General features: G+C 37.8%; 1 protein-coding gene across 2 annotated transcripts in view; it reads left to right on the top strand.

Annotated features, from left to right (window-relative positions):
• Nucleotides 1-11,296, top strand: part of SUCLG1 (succinate-CoA ligase GDP/ADP-forming subunit alpha) — a 39,322-nt gene extending 28,026 nt beyond the window's left edge. For both annotated transcript variants that reach the window (XM_032243491.1, XM_032243492.1), the window contains 4 exons: nucleotides 374-457; nucleotides 2,172-2,323; nucleotides 9,192-9,380; nucleotides 11,051-11,296. In XM_032243491.1, the coding sequence (XP_032099382.1) occupies nucleotides 374-457; nucleotides 2,172-2,323; nucleotides 9,192-9,380; nucleotides 11,051-11,077 (452 nt within the window). In that variant the 3' untranslated portion in view covers nucleotides 11,078-11,296. The remainder of the gene's footprint in view (nucleotides 1-373; nucleotides 458-2,171; nucleotides 2,324-9,191; nucleotides 9,381-11,050) is intronic.
• Nucleotides 11,297-15,077: the final 3,781 nt, after the last annotated feature.

The raw sequence follows: 15,077 nt of genomic DNA, 5'->3' as shown, positions 1-15,077 counted from the left end.
TCATGGTAATATAAGCCTAATCTGTTACATTCTGCCACTGTAAGTATGATTGTACCTACCAAATTTATATTACTATTATCCTCTTCATAAATATTCTCAGAAGAAGTAATTTAAGTCTTTCTTGCATTGTTTTTATAGTCATAAAATGACCTTAACTAATAATGTACTTTCTCCTATGTCTAAACTTAAAAACCTCCCTGCTTTAATTTAAGCCTTTCGTTTCATCATTTGAAGATACTATTGATTTTGATGGCAAATCATGGAATGAATTTTATACCTATGTTAGTCACTCAAAGTGTTTGTTAATTTAGTTGACCATATTTTAGTCTAACATAGACACACGATCTAATGTTTTTGAATTTCTTTCCTTAAGGCATTGTATCCAGATCTGGCACCCTGACTTACGAAGCAGTTCACCAAACAACGCAAGTTGGATTGGGGCAGTCTTTGTGCGTTGGTAAGAGATTTTTGCTAAAATCCTTTTATTGGCATGTAGTGTGTTCGCTGAATGAGTATAATTATAATTACTGATTTTATTATTTGCAAAAGATTTTGATACTGTTATAAAAAGAATATTATGATCTCAAATTTAATTTGCTTAAATGTGAAGTTGTTCTGTAGTTTTTCAAGATTCATGGTCCAAAGTTTTATTTCCAGGTTGAAGAACTAACTAACATCTTGAGACACGTGGCTCCTGGAGCACCTTGGTGCCTGAAACACTTGTTTTGATTACTCTGAAGAAATGCTTCCTTATATTAGGACTTTTGTTGTCATTGCCATTATGTTTATCAGTGCTTCATATTTATTGAATTCTTTGCCATTCAATGTCTCATTCTTAAGGCAAGCCTCTCAGGCATCTCTGAGCGAGAAAATTGTACTGTTAGAGCCTTATTGGCGAGAAAGTCAAGGTTGAGGAAGGTTCACTTCCTCAGAACCTCTCTTTTTATCACACCATACTGCCTCTCACTTGAAAAAAAAATTACAAGTTTTTAAAAAAAATTTATTTATTATACTTTAAGTTCTGGGGTACATGTGCAGATCGTGCAGGCTTTACATTTTAAAATAATTTCAATATTTGCTGCCAAAAGCCAAGGCAAATTACTCATTTTCATATTGATAAATATTCCTTCAATTTCTTAGAATATCTTTTAGAAGTATCTATACCAAAAAATCATAACATACAGGTGTTTTTATTAACATCCAAATTCATAAATTAAATATTGAAAACATTCATTGAGCATTTCTACATGTAAAACATAATTTTAAGTGGAAGATATTTTAGCGTGACAGAGAATAAGAAATGGTTTGAAATAGGCTTACCAATTCCTTCTTTTTTAGCTTCAGTTTTGAGTTTTTAAATGGAGGCTAATAATGCCTATCTCACAGAAAGGGTGAGAGAATTAGGAAATGACAGATCTAACGTGTGCCAAAGCATAGGACTTGACACATGGTTGGCACTTAATAAATGCTGGTTTCCTTCCTCTACTCCATTCTTCAGAGATGCAGTGAAAAGTAAGAAACCAGTCCTGCCCTCATTAAGTTTGTAATTTAAAAATAAAAAGTGTCAGCCTATCTGTATGGAACATTTACTTTAACCCTGTCCAAGTACTCTTTTTTAAATGTTGTGTAGTAGGGCCCTGATACGCAGGCTCTGTCATCATCCACTCTGGATCCAGAACAGGAGGGGTCAGGGCACTCACTGTCACTCATTGGCAACATGTATCTTAAAACTTGTGGGTTTCTCTGCAGCATACCTCATCAGATAGTTTCTTTGCTCAAAGAAATTTGTTAAATATTTATTCTTTCCTTTAGTGTAACATCAGCATCTTCTTAAAATGTTAATTTCTAAAGAGTTATCTGAGAATAATTCTGTGGGACAGAAGAGGTTTGATAAAGGAGCCAAAGCAAAAAGAGGGTTGTCTTTGTTACAGCCCTAGAATATTCCTGGGATATCAGGAACCAACCACTATTTAGCATTCATATAATATTACCAACAGAAATAAATGTAGCATTTCGTGATTTTAAAATATTCAATGTAAGAATAATAATACATTTAAAAATATTAGGGAGAAGGGGAAGAAAAATGATAAACCAGTTAAAAACATTTCTTAACCTAAATTCCATGGTTTATCTTTAAATTTCCAGCTATTGATATTTTTTGACTTTTTCAGGCATTGGAGGTGATCCTTTTAATGGAACAGATTTTATTGACTGCCTTGAAATCTTTTTGAATGATTCTGCCACAGAAGGCATAATATTGATTGGTGAAATTGGTGGTACTGCCGAAGAGAATGCTGCAGAATTTTTGAAGCAACATAATTCAGTAAGTTTGGATTTGGAAAAATATAGCTCTTTGCTCTAAAAACAAGCCTCTAAAGAGGCTTGTTATTTTTATTTTTTCGAAGATTAATTTTTCAAGAAAACATAAAAGAGAAAACTTTCTGGCCAGGTGTGGTGGCTCACGCCTATAATCCAGCACTTTGGGAGGCTGAGGCAGGTGGATCACGAGGTGGGCAGATCACGAGGTCAAGAGATAGAGACCATCCTGGCCAACATGGTGAAACCATGTCCCTACTAAAAATACTAAAATTAGCTGGGTATTGGCGGCGCACCCCTGTGATACCAGCTACTTGGGAGGCTGAGGCAGGAGAATCGCTTGAACTCAGGAGGTAGAGGTTGCAGTGAGCTGAGATCGTGCCACTGCACTCCGGCCTGGTGGCAGAGTGAGACTGCCTCTCAAAAACAAAACAAAACAAAAGGGCCTCCTGTACTGGACACTTAGACAATTCTGGATTATTTCTGGGTTGATTCTCTACTTCCCTATGCTGAACTCTTCCTCCCTAGGCATGACCCCACACTTTGTGGTAAGTAAGTCGTTCACCTGCTGAGTAGATACATTCAGGCCATCAGCCTCGAGCCCCCACTTGACCTGCAGACTTGGTTTTCACCTATGGCTGGTATTCTTTCTCCTGATCTCAGAGGGAAATAGTGTTCTTTCTCTTTTTCCAGGCTGACCTAAAGATCCTATCCTCATGCCTTTTTTTTTTCAGGATCTTGCTTCCCTCTAGTTTTAGACTTTCCTTGTGGAATGACACTTCCCTTCAGAGATCAAGTAGAAAAGCTTTACTGTCTACATCCTGCGGAGGCTTTCCTTGTTGCCTCTCCCTTATAATCAAATGTAAAGGAATAGTGCTGAGTTGTGTCATAATTCTATTTAGCTTAAGGGAATTAAGCCCTATTCCTGCGATGAAAGGAGAGATTGGGGTGCAGTAGTGACTGAAGCAGTTTGGTGTCCACCAGCCCCTACTCAGTGAATTTGTGCTGTGGCCATGATTGTATCAGAGAACTGTGGGAAAAAAATCAAGCAAGTGATTTTCAGAATTTCTCTTACACTGATGAATGAATGAAAAATCCTCTTCAGGAGACTAGGCAAGAGAGTGGAGATAACTTTTTCTCTATGCTTATGAAAAAAATCTACCAGTGAATAAATTAAATGCCACAGAAAAATAATACTGGAGAGTTAAAGGAACAAATAATATCATGTAAAGGGTAGTTTACACAAAACAAGACATATTTATTTGTGTTTCAAAGAATTTTAAAGGGCTAATTTGAATATTCTTGATTTTCTTCTTTGGTGACTTTAAGCCCTAACTCCCATATTAGATATGATTCAATTTTACCCTCATTCTTTCAATTTCTTTCCTTACTTTTCATTCATTCTTGAATCTTCAGCAGTCTGGTTCCTGCCTGTCACTTAGAAGCTATATGACTTTGGGAATACTTCTGAATCTTGTTGCCTCACTTTCCTTATTGGAAAAATGAGGATATAGTAGTGCCTGCCCCCTAGAGTTATTTTAAGAACTGTGAAGTTTAAATGACTTGGTAATGTATAGCATAGTAGTGCCCGGCACTTAGTAAGCAGTCTTACTGAGCTGTTTGCTGCTTTGGAATCTTCTTACTCTCCTGATACTGTTTTTGTAGAGGTCACCAGTGGCCTTGATTCATTTGTCATCCTCTCTGTCCTCTTGGTTTCTTTCCTGGCTTTCCTCTCTTTATCATTCCCTGGATCTGTTTTCTGTGCCTATTAGGTATGAATTGTTATTTTATATAAGCAACTTCATACTTAATGCAGTTTCTATGGCAGAAACCTGAGAACTATCTTTTATTTCTCTCTCATCTTGTTTCTACTCAGTTACCAAGATCTGTCTCTTAGACATGAGTGGTTTGTCTAGATTCAGATCCTTGTCTGTACATAGTACATCTACTTTGGTTTGGGTCCTCATCCCGTCTCATCTGGACCATCTAAATAGTTTCTTTCATGAGCTCTCTCATTTTCTCCATCCACCTCCCTTTACTCTTAGGCCATTCTGCTTATGGCCACCCAAATTATCTGCCCTTCTGAAACACAGGCATTGGTCTGTTTATCCGTGGTTCACATCAGACAGTGTTTCCCATTACATGTCAGTTAAAGGGCAGATTTAGCATGAATTCCAGTCCTTTGCGTATCATCCTAACCTTCCCTTTCAGATCCATTTTCCATCTGACATGCCAGTTTTCATTCTCACTTGCCTTTGTTTGTTTCTTCTGCAAGGCATGCTTAATATCTGACTTTTACTCTAGACTGTGTTATGGACTGCAGGGAGCTGTTATCCTCAGTGCCCCGCCCAGTCCCCTGGCACAGCAGGCACCAATACAGGTCAGGTATTGGTGGAATGGAAGAGTAGATTATTAGGGATTGGAGTAAAATGTTAGATTTCCTTGAAGTCAGAAAGTTGTATAGTTTGAAATTTAAGTAAAAACTGACTTCTTCAAAAAAAGAAAAACGTTTGGGTTAATACAGCATTGTACTATGTTAAATTGAATTTAAAATGTATTTGAGACCAATTCTGAATCCCTTGAATAACTTAGTATTTAGTGGGAAAAATGAAACAGACATTTTGTTTCATTTGGTACATGTTTCCTGTTCTTGGTTAGTTCTTATGGAATTAATTTTTAGTGAGAACCTAATGTGTACAAGATTCTAGGTTAAGCAGTTCAGATGCTGCATTATATAAAACATCTAGTATACTTGGCATAGAGTAAACACTTGATAAGCATGATCTGTTGCTGCCTTTCCTGCTATTGTTACAATGATAATAATTATTTGCAAAAGTCCTGGTGTTTAACTGTTATTCTGATGCTTTGGTAAGATGTTTTCATTTTTTCTTTATGAATGAGGAAACTGGCACAGGAAGATTAGTAACTTGCCAAGGGTAGGTATACAGTAAAAGAACCTGGGGTGAGATTCATACCCAGGTTAGCCTGACTTCTCCATTTTACCATGGAAGGATAAGGAGTCAGACTGAAGGAGTTAAGGACAGAGTCATCAGTTATGGGCATAGGCTCAGACTACACTGAGAGCATTCTAACTGGCCTTTCTGCTTTTAGACATTCATACTTTTCATCATTTGTGTCCTATTTTCAGACTACACTTCCCCATAGTGTTTTAGTTGTAGTTTTCTCCACTTAAAAAACAAAAAAACCTCCAATGACTATTTGTCAATGGGACAGATGCAAATTTGTTAGACATTCTAGACTCATCAAAGTCTTGATCCTTTCTTATGCAACAATATTCCCACTTTTGGGTGGAACAGGAGAGCAGGATCAAGTAGAAATAAATGCCATTCAAACATGAGATTCTCATATTCTATGTAGGTCTTATGAGTGAAAGAATAACTTGTGGAGTCTTTTCTTTTTAATTCTATACCACAGATACTACAGTAGGAGCCAGGCATACTGAAATTAGTGAAAATATAACCTCTGTGTTCAGGAAATTCATAGTTTAGCAAAAGAACACATGGGGAATAGGTTATAGCCAGCGTGTTGAATTTTATAGTAGAAAAGTATAAAAGGTACAGCACTGATGAGATGATCAACCATGAGAGCATTTGTAGGGAGGGTGAGAGTAAGAGTCAGAAAAGGCTTATAGGAGAAGAGGAAGCTAGAGTCAGATTTTACAAGTTAAGTAGGAGTTTGCGAACTGTCCAAGGAGGGTGGAGAACATTTTCAGCAAAGACACAGAGCTAGACTGGGGTGGAAGGTGGAAAGGCGGGAGATGAGGCAGGAGTAAGCAGTGTCTGACCATGTAGTTCCTTGCATGCTAGCCTCTTAGCGGGAATCAGGGCAGTCAGTGGAACCAGAGTAGTAGTCATTCACTCCCCTGTACCACTCACAGTGAAAAGAAAAGCCAGTTTCACTTATGAATATGCTTGATGAAGTGATAAAAATTATTACTTTTATTAAATTATGACCCTGGAGTCGGTATTTTGTGATAAAATGGGAAATAAAGCACTTTGACAATTGAGCTGTGAGCTGAACTAGCTGTCCTTTTCATGGAACACCAGTTTTACTTGAAAGAGTGATTGGCAGACAAACTAGTTGTTCAGACCTGGGTATTTGACAGATCTCTTCTCAAAAATGAACAAAGTAAACCTGCTGTATCAAGGAAAACAGTTGATAGTATTTGTTAATAATAATAACATTTGAACTTTAAAAAATTTTTTTTAAGTTCTGGGGTACATGTACAGATCTTGCAGGATTGTTACGTAGGTATGTACATGCCATGGTGGTTTGCTGCCTCCATCCCCCCATCACCTACATTAGGTATTTCTCCTAATATTATCCCTGCCCAATCTCCCCACCCCCTGCTATCCCTACCCTAGTCCCCTACCCCGCAACAGACCCCAGTGTGTGATGTTCCCCTCACTGTGTCCATGTCTTTTCATTGTTGAGCACCCACTTATGAGTGAGAACGTGGTATTTGGTTTTCTGTTCTTGTGTCAGTTTGCTGAGAATGATGGTTTCCAGATTCATCTATGTCCCTGCAAAGGACATGAACTCATCGTTTTTTATGGCTGCATAGTATTCCATGGTATATATGTGCCACATCCTCTCTATCTAGTCTATCTTTGATGGGCATTTGAGTTGGTTCCAAGTCTTCGCTATTGTAAACAGTGCCGCAATGAACATACGTGTGTGTGTGTCTTTCTAATAGAATGATTTATAATCCTTTGGGTATATACCCAGTAATGGGATTGCTGGGTCAAATGGTATTTCTCTTTCTAGATCCCCAAGGAATTGCCACACTGTCTTCCACAATGGTTGAACTAATTTACACTGCCACCAACAGTGTAAAAGTGTTCCTATTTCTCCACATCCTCTTCAGCATCTGTTGTCTTCAGATTTTTTAATGATCACCATTCTAACTGGTGTGAGATGGTACCTCAATGTAGTTTTGATTTGCATTTCTCTAATGTCCAGTGATGATGAGCATTTTTTCATGTTTCTTGGCCACATAAATGTCTTCTTTTGAAAAGTGTCTGTTCATATCTTTTGCCTGCTTTTTGTTGGGTTTTTTTTTTTTTTTTCTTCTTGTATATCTGTTTTAGTTCTTTGTAGATTCTGGATATTAGCCCTTTGTCAGATGGGTAGCTTGCAAAATTTTTTCCCATTCTGTTGGTTGCCTATTTCAACTTTCAAGTGAATAATTAAAATTTTGGAAAGCTTGGATCTGAAACTGTGAGCTTGACAGCTTCCTCCTACCTAGGGGCTTTTCTAATGAGCTTGTTGGTGATACTGATAACTGGTTTGTTATTAAATGGTGTGTGTCAGCATTTGGAAGATCTGCATAACTCAGTGAACTCACATTTCCTAACTCAGGAATGCATATTACAAAATCATTATAGTTAAAAGATCACTCAAAGTGCAAGACAGATTAATGGGTTTCAAAGTAACAAAGGACAGAAAGTTCACTCGAGGGTTTCATATTCCAACATTGCACCTAACCTTTAATAAATGACCACTTGAAGAGATTTGTGTAGTATCAAAGAAGAATACTCCCAATTATCTGTAAGGCAATCAATTAAAATATGTCTCCCTTTTCCAATTACATATCTGTGTGAGGCTGGATTTTCCTTTCAGATTCAATGCAAAAGCAGTTACCCGAATCCATTTGTCTTTTATTAAAGAGTTGAAAATATAAGTGGTAAAATAATGCAACTCTTCTCACTAGAGTGTTTTTTAAAGTTTTAAAAAGTTATTTTTAAGTGAATTAACAAATATTTATAAAAATTGTTTTAATTTCTAATATACTAAATATCATTAGATATAATACATATCATATAAACAAAACTCTTTGAGATCCTCAGTAATTCTTGTAAGTATAAGGGATCCCCAGACCAAATTATTCGAGAGCTGTTGATCTGGGGGGAAGACAATAGTACCTAAGTAAAGGCTCTCAGGTTCCACTTCTGCTCAAGTTCTGCCTTCTCCAGTCCTCTCTGTTTTACCTGGTTCCTTATTATCTCTGGACTTCTATTATGAACATGATATTACCATTCATTGTGAAACTTAATCATATATTCATATATTAGTTTATGGTATCTCTTAATGGATTGAGGTATATACATATTTTATTTCTTCAACTACTTTGCAAGTCTAGAGTACAGAAATTTTTATATTTTCTTTGTATTTTTTTCTTAAACCTCAGAATCTAGTACATAGAGATTGTACATTGCAATGGATTTTTGCTGAATAAAACTAATTTTGATATTCCTTCTTAGATATAGAATTCCAGAGTGGAAAGAGCTTTTGGGCATCAGTCTAGTTTGGCCGTTTTATTTCAAGATGAGGAAGCAGAAGTCTAGAGAAGTGATATGCCTTGTCCAAGGTCATGCAGCTTTCCTTACTAGGAAATTAAGTCCGAGGTCCTTTCCTGTATACTTCCCATCTCGTCTTTTTCTTTTAGCACATTCATTAAGGGTGAACCAATAATAAATTAAGGCATAGCATTAGGCTGAAGTAAAGCGACCCAGTCTTAAGTCTTAAATTATTATTATCACAAATCATGTAACATTTTCCAGTATGCTTTTTTACTTTTCAAATGAAAGAGTCACATGGGTATTTGTGAAGTGGAAGTTTTGTATTCAACAGGTATAAACACTGGCTTAGTGTTGTATTCCTCAGTTTGTATGGAAAGTTAAACGAGAATGCAGTGGTTTCAATCATGGTTTATTAGTGTTGGTTTTCCTAGGATGAATGGTGGGCTTTCCCCTGCCCAAGCCATTTACCATTTACCAGCAGAGTCATGAATTTGAGGTCCAGTTTTGATTAACTTCTTCATTAGAGCAGTTAAAATATTACTTTCTTTCCAGGGTCCAAATTCCAAGCCTGTAGTGTCCTTCATTGCTGGTTTAACTGCTCCTCCTGGGAGGCGAATGGGTCATGCAGGAGCAATTATTGCTGGAGGAAAAGGTGGAGCTAAAGAGAAGATCTCTGCCCTTCAGAGTGCAGGAGTTGTGGTCAGTATGTCTCCTGCACAGCTGGGAACCACCATCTACAAGGTGAGCTCCACCAGTGGCCCAAGTGCTCTGAGGTTGCAGGCTTTCTCTGTGTGTGGCCACACTGGGTACTTGGAAATCATGGCCTTTGCTTCTGGAACTTACTTGGTTTTCTGATGTGCAGCTTAATAGTTTTTTTTTTTTTTTTTTTTTTATCAACTCTGTTAATGTCCTAGTGCCCTAATTGGGCATGACCAGGAGTAATATTCTGATTTTAAAGCTTTCTTCTTTAAACATTGGGATTTATATTTTTGTAAATGGCAAGATATAACACACAAAAAAGCATCTTAAAGATTGTATGTGTCATGATTTCCATTTTGAGGGTTTAGGAGGTAGCAGAGAACTGCTTTATGTTTTGTTACTTGCTTTTTCCTTTGTGATACAGCCACCCTGGCCCCATAGGTTTCTGTTTCTAGGAAGAAAGGGTTGAAGGCTGAATAACAAGAAATGGAAACTGGATGAAGAAGGAGTTGGGATGGAAGGAGATCTAAAGAAGATGGGGAGATTGGTCCTGGCTGTGTTGTGATACCATTGTTACTTATAGGTTGAAGGAGTGACTTTTTAACCTCTTTTTCTTTTTCTTTTTTAATAGAACATTATGGGTTAAAATATTCTAAGTAATTTGATGTCTTTTATAATCTCTTTGCACTGATTTTCAGCTTGTCTCTTTGAGTGATCATTTAAGGCTGTCTCTCCCCTCATTATTTTTATGATGGTATACCCTTGCCAAAAAAAAAAAAAAAAAAAAAAAGGAGCAAAGAGCAACACAAAATTATTTTCTTAAGCATGCTGAACATAGGTACCAGCTGGTTTCCTAGCAGTGAATAGCATTCAGAGAAAATTTCAAAAGCCTGATTTGGTGGTCTTCTTTGCCCTTTTCTTAGGGATAAATAAAGTGGACTCCTTGTTTTATTGAATCTTTGCATGATCCTGCTTTTGAAATATAACACTATGTGCCAAAGTGTTTGAAAGAAATATAGGTGGTTAGTGAGTGTGAGAAAGAATTTTATTTGAAGGTGGGGAAAAGGAGAAAAGCAAATGCTTAAATTCACATTAGAGATGTGTGTTACCATTTTCTTCCAGTAAGTGGCAGCAGGCATCTACACATTGTATCCTAATTGTTGCAATCTAAAAAAATAGGATTTTTGGTATTATTTTCTTAAACACTACTTTGCTTAGGTATTTGTTTGTTTCAGATATTTCTAAGGTTCTTGACATTTTGTTAAAACCCTAACAATCTGTCTTAGCTTTATTCTCTGAGAGACTGAACAAACCTGTTTCCATTTCCTTATTAGAAGGGCTGGATGTAGTTCATATATATAGCACTACAGTTTGGATAAGCACAATAAAGTTTCTCAACTCCTAAAATTATTATTATACTGCTGTGAAAAAAATAAATATTATTCAAAACCTCCCTCTCCTTTTCTGGGTTTAGGAAAAATATAAAGTTGAAGCTGTGCTTCTTGTTACATGAAATTCAAGCTGACAGACTAATTTTGAAAGCTGTTATTTTGTGTTCAAACACCCTGATCCTGGTACATTTTTCTTCTGTAATTTGGTTGTTCAAAGGATCCTAAAGATAATGGATTTCAAAATCATTTTGACCATAAATGTAATTTGGATCTTTCATCTTTTTATTCATTCCATTTCTCTTCTCTCTTTTATTTCTGAAGGAATTTGAAAAGAGGAAGATGCTATGAAAGAAAAAAAAAAATCTCCTAAAACTGTGGAATGGATCATTTAGACATGTGACCCAGCAGCAGTTTGCTTCTGTTGTCTACTGATTATCAGCCTATGTGCCTGGCATTGGTCTTTCAGTGTAACTGGAAGCCAAAATAATGTGGAGGATGTCCTGAATTAAGATGTTTTCACCTCATTGTATAACAGAGAGAGCCAATAAATCTGCCATTTGATTTGAATATTGTTTTGGAGACTTATTATTCTTCCAGTGTGAAGGATGAGGAGAGTAGGAGAAATGGAAATGTATTTATGTGTGTATGTGTTTTAACGGGTTCTTTAGAGAACATTGTAATTCAAACCTCTGGGAGAATGAGGCTGTGACAGTTTCAACATGGCATTTGTCTGTCTTAAACATAGAATGATTTCAGGTATCTTTTGAATTATAGTTTCCTCATGTATGTACATAACAATCTCCATCGTGCAGGGTAGTTCAAAGGGTTGGAGATAGTGCATGAAGTCCCTAGCATGTAGTAAGGCAGCTTAATTGTCATCAGTGCCTCCATCATCACTACCATCACCACCACACCATCATCATCATTATCATCATCAGGATTAGAGGCAGAAGCTCATTTATATTTCAGTTTCTGCCTCATTGGGAAATGGAGAGTCTTCACCAATGCCATGCTTTTCTGTGGTTCTGCAGAGAGCTCTACCCTTTTCCATCCAGAGCCTACATTCTTTCTTTGAGATTTAAGACAGTCACTGCTAGAAAACTGGAAAGCTGTTAGCCATCCTACTTCATGTTCAAAAGGGAACTTCTTATAACAAGAAGTAATCCCAGTGGGTAATTGTCACTAAACAGGACAGAGAGGGTGCCTGTCATTAGGAACTTACATTCTAAACCAAAATATTATCAGATAGTATAACTGCCCTGAAGGAAACAAATAAGAGCTTCAAAAATAATTAATAATAATAATAGGGAGAAGCCCCTGAATAAAGGCAGACTAGGGGATTCTTCCTGGGGAGGGGACATGAGGTGACACCTGAGGACTGAGAAGGCACTAGCCATACAAAAAGGTGTATGAGCACTCAGGTAAGGGAACAGCATGTGCAAAGTCAGGGAGGGGGAAGAGCTCATTTTGAGGAGGTGAAGGAATACTGGTAGGCTTGAGATGGGTTTGGGGACGTTTGAGGGGCCTGAGGAAATGTGTTTTGGGAGCTTGCATGACCATGCCCAGGCTGCTGCTCAGGACACAAAAAGCAGATGTCAGGTGTCACAGACCAAGGAATTCTGCCCAGACCAAGGGACACATGATGATTGACTTTCAGGTCGAGTAGACTTCAGTTTCTGCTTGTTTCCTCAGCTTGAAAATGTGGATAATGGTTCCCATGCCAGAGCGTACCTGGGTATACGTTATGTGGTATGTGAGGGCGCTCATCACAGGGCAGGCTTGGCTAGGGCTTGGCATTGCTCCATAAACTTGAGTGTATCCTGCTGTTGTGCTTGGGGCAGCCCAGGCTGACATTACTGGCCCAGGGAGGAAGGCATTTCTTCCTCTAAACCAAGGACCCTGTACAGAAAATATGTTGGTTGAACTCACTGGGACTTTGTGACCAGGATACAACTCAGATGATAGGTAGGTGACCTGTTTTAGCTCAGGCTACTATAACAAAATATCATAAACCAGATGGCTTAAATGTGTATTTCTCATAGTTCCAGAGGCTGGGAAGTCCACTCTCAGGATCCAACAGGGTCGGGTTCTTGGTGAAGGCCTCCCCCTGGTCTACAGACAGTAATGTGTCCTCACAAGGTGGAAAGAGCTAGCTAGCTTGCTGGTCTCTTAAAAGGGCATTAATCCCATTCAGGAGGTTTCTACTCTCATGACTTAAAGTCCTACCTCACAATACCATCGCATTCTGATTAGGGTTTCAAAACACAGATTTGGAGTGACATAAATATTCAGTCCACTGCATGACCTTAACAGAAGACATCCTTTTCAGAGTCTACCCAGACTCAAGGCTCCTCTGGGATTGCCTCAGCACCCTGCCCTACCCCCTGAGCATCTGTCCCAAGACTACATGTCTCTCTTCACCCCTCTGCTCCTGTTACCTAAACTAGGGAACTCGGTGTCTCTTTCATCTTCTTCCACCATCGCCTCCATCTTCCCATTCCCTTTTATCTTCCTTTTGCCACCTACCCTCTCCGTTCCTCCTAGGATCCTGTGAGGCCACCTTCTCTTGACCATCTCTCACCTTTCCCCTCCTACAACCACCACCACCTGTGGTCTGACAGCTCAGACAGCAGTGGGTGAAATATTAGGTTCTGGTGCTTCCTATTTCAGTTTTATAACCAAAAAAAGTGAAAAGGCAACTCACAACTCCAGGGTATTTGGGAAACTTCTGTTATGCAAACTTTAAAACATTTACAAAAGAATTGTGATAGCATAATGTACTCCCTTGTACCCATCACCTAGCTTTGAAAATTATCAACATTCTATCATTATTGTATGATCAGTAAGTATCTCCAATCCACCCATGTCCCAGAGTGGTGATGTTGTTGTAAGAGTACATGCCTGTTTTGAAGACTGCTAGAAGATGCTAGCTTGAGGATGTTCGTAGATGTCCTTTAACATGTCAGGTAAATTCCCCTTTATTCTAAGTTAGCTAAATGTCTTTGTTAATCCTGTGGGGCTTTTTTTTTTTTTTTTTTTTTATATGGGGGGGGGTTTCAATATGGTTCCCAGGCTAGTCCCAAAATCCTGGCTCAAGCAATCCTCCTGCCTTGACCTTCCAAAGTTCTGGGACTACAAACATGAGCCACTATGCCCAGCCTTGTTTATTTTTAAAATCACGAATGGCTGCTGAATTTTTTCCAGTGATTTTTCCAAATCTATTGAGAGAACTATGTGTATTTTTAATTTTATTTTGTTAATATGGTCAATTTAAATGTTTGATTTTTAAATGTTAGCTTGCATTCCTGTTTGTAATTGCCACTTGGTCATGATCTTATCCTTGTCTTATATTGATGGATCAACTTGCTAATAGTTTGTTAAGAATTTTTATGAACATCATCATGAGGGGTATTGATCTTTATTTTCTTGTAATGAATTTCATACATGTCGTTGCCAAGTTCAGTATCAGGGTTATATTGGATTTCTACAATAATTTGAAAAGTATTCTTTTTTCTTCTTCTTTCTGAAAGAGTTGGTGTAAGGTTGATATTGTTTCTTCCTCAGATTTAATAGAATTCACTAGTAAAACCATCTGAGCTTGAAATTTACTTTGTGAAAGCTTTTGATTATAAATTCAATTTCTTTGATAGATAAAGGGCCTTTCAAATTTCCTATTTGACCTTGTACGATTTTTTTGGTTTTTGCTTCCTACCGCTTGTTGGAAAAGACCTTTAAGTGAAAAGCTACAAACTCAGAAATCTCACCTGTCATAGTGACCTCTTCACAGGTAATCTCCTTCACTGTCTGCATGATATTGGTCACTCTACAATGCTTTCAGGTAATTGTTATCTTATAAAGAATTTGTCCAGATTTAGTAATTGTTATCTGCAGGAAGGTTAGTTAGATCAAGCTATTCCATCATTGCCAGAAACTGGAACTGACTGCATCTTTTAACACAAATGAAAACACCCCTCTTCTTGGCCAGCACTGCCACTACCCTGGAATGAGTAGCAGTGAATAGGGCAAGGCATGTCATTCCCACATGTAATCAGATTTTATTTTACTGAGGGTGTCAGATTTCACCCTGTCCTGTGAAAGTCACATGTAATGGCTTTCAGATACATCCACATCGTGGGTGAAGAAGTCCAAGGCCAAGATTTTAACAGATTTCTGTAGCCTAAAGCTCTCTTGGTCACTTCTGGTCTGGTGTTATATTGCCACTGTTTTATGGCTTTGAATATCTCACACATTTACCATATCCCTAGGTCCACACTTCCCCAGTGCAGAATGTAGCCCATTCTTGAATTCTCCACAACCCATTCTGGAAGCTTAGTTTGTGGTGGACATT

This window comes from Sapajus apella, unplaced genomic scaffold (genome assembly GCF_009761245.1).
Source record: "Sapajus apella isolate SASKATOON/1434 unplaced genomic scaffold, GSC_monkey_1.0 scaffold52, whole genome shotgun sequence".
In the NCBI taxonomy this organism is placed as follows: domain Eukaryota; kingdom Metazoa; phylum Chordata; class Mammalia; order Primates; family Cebidae; genus Sapajus; species Sapajus apella.
The sequence above is the reverse complement of the archived record's forward strand: the minus strand, read 5'-3'. Positions and strand labels throughout refer to the sequence as shown.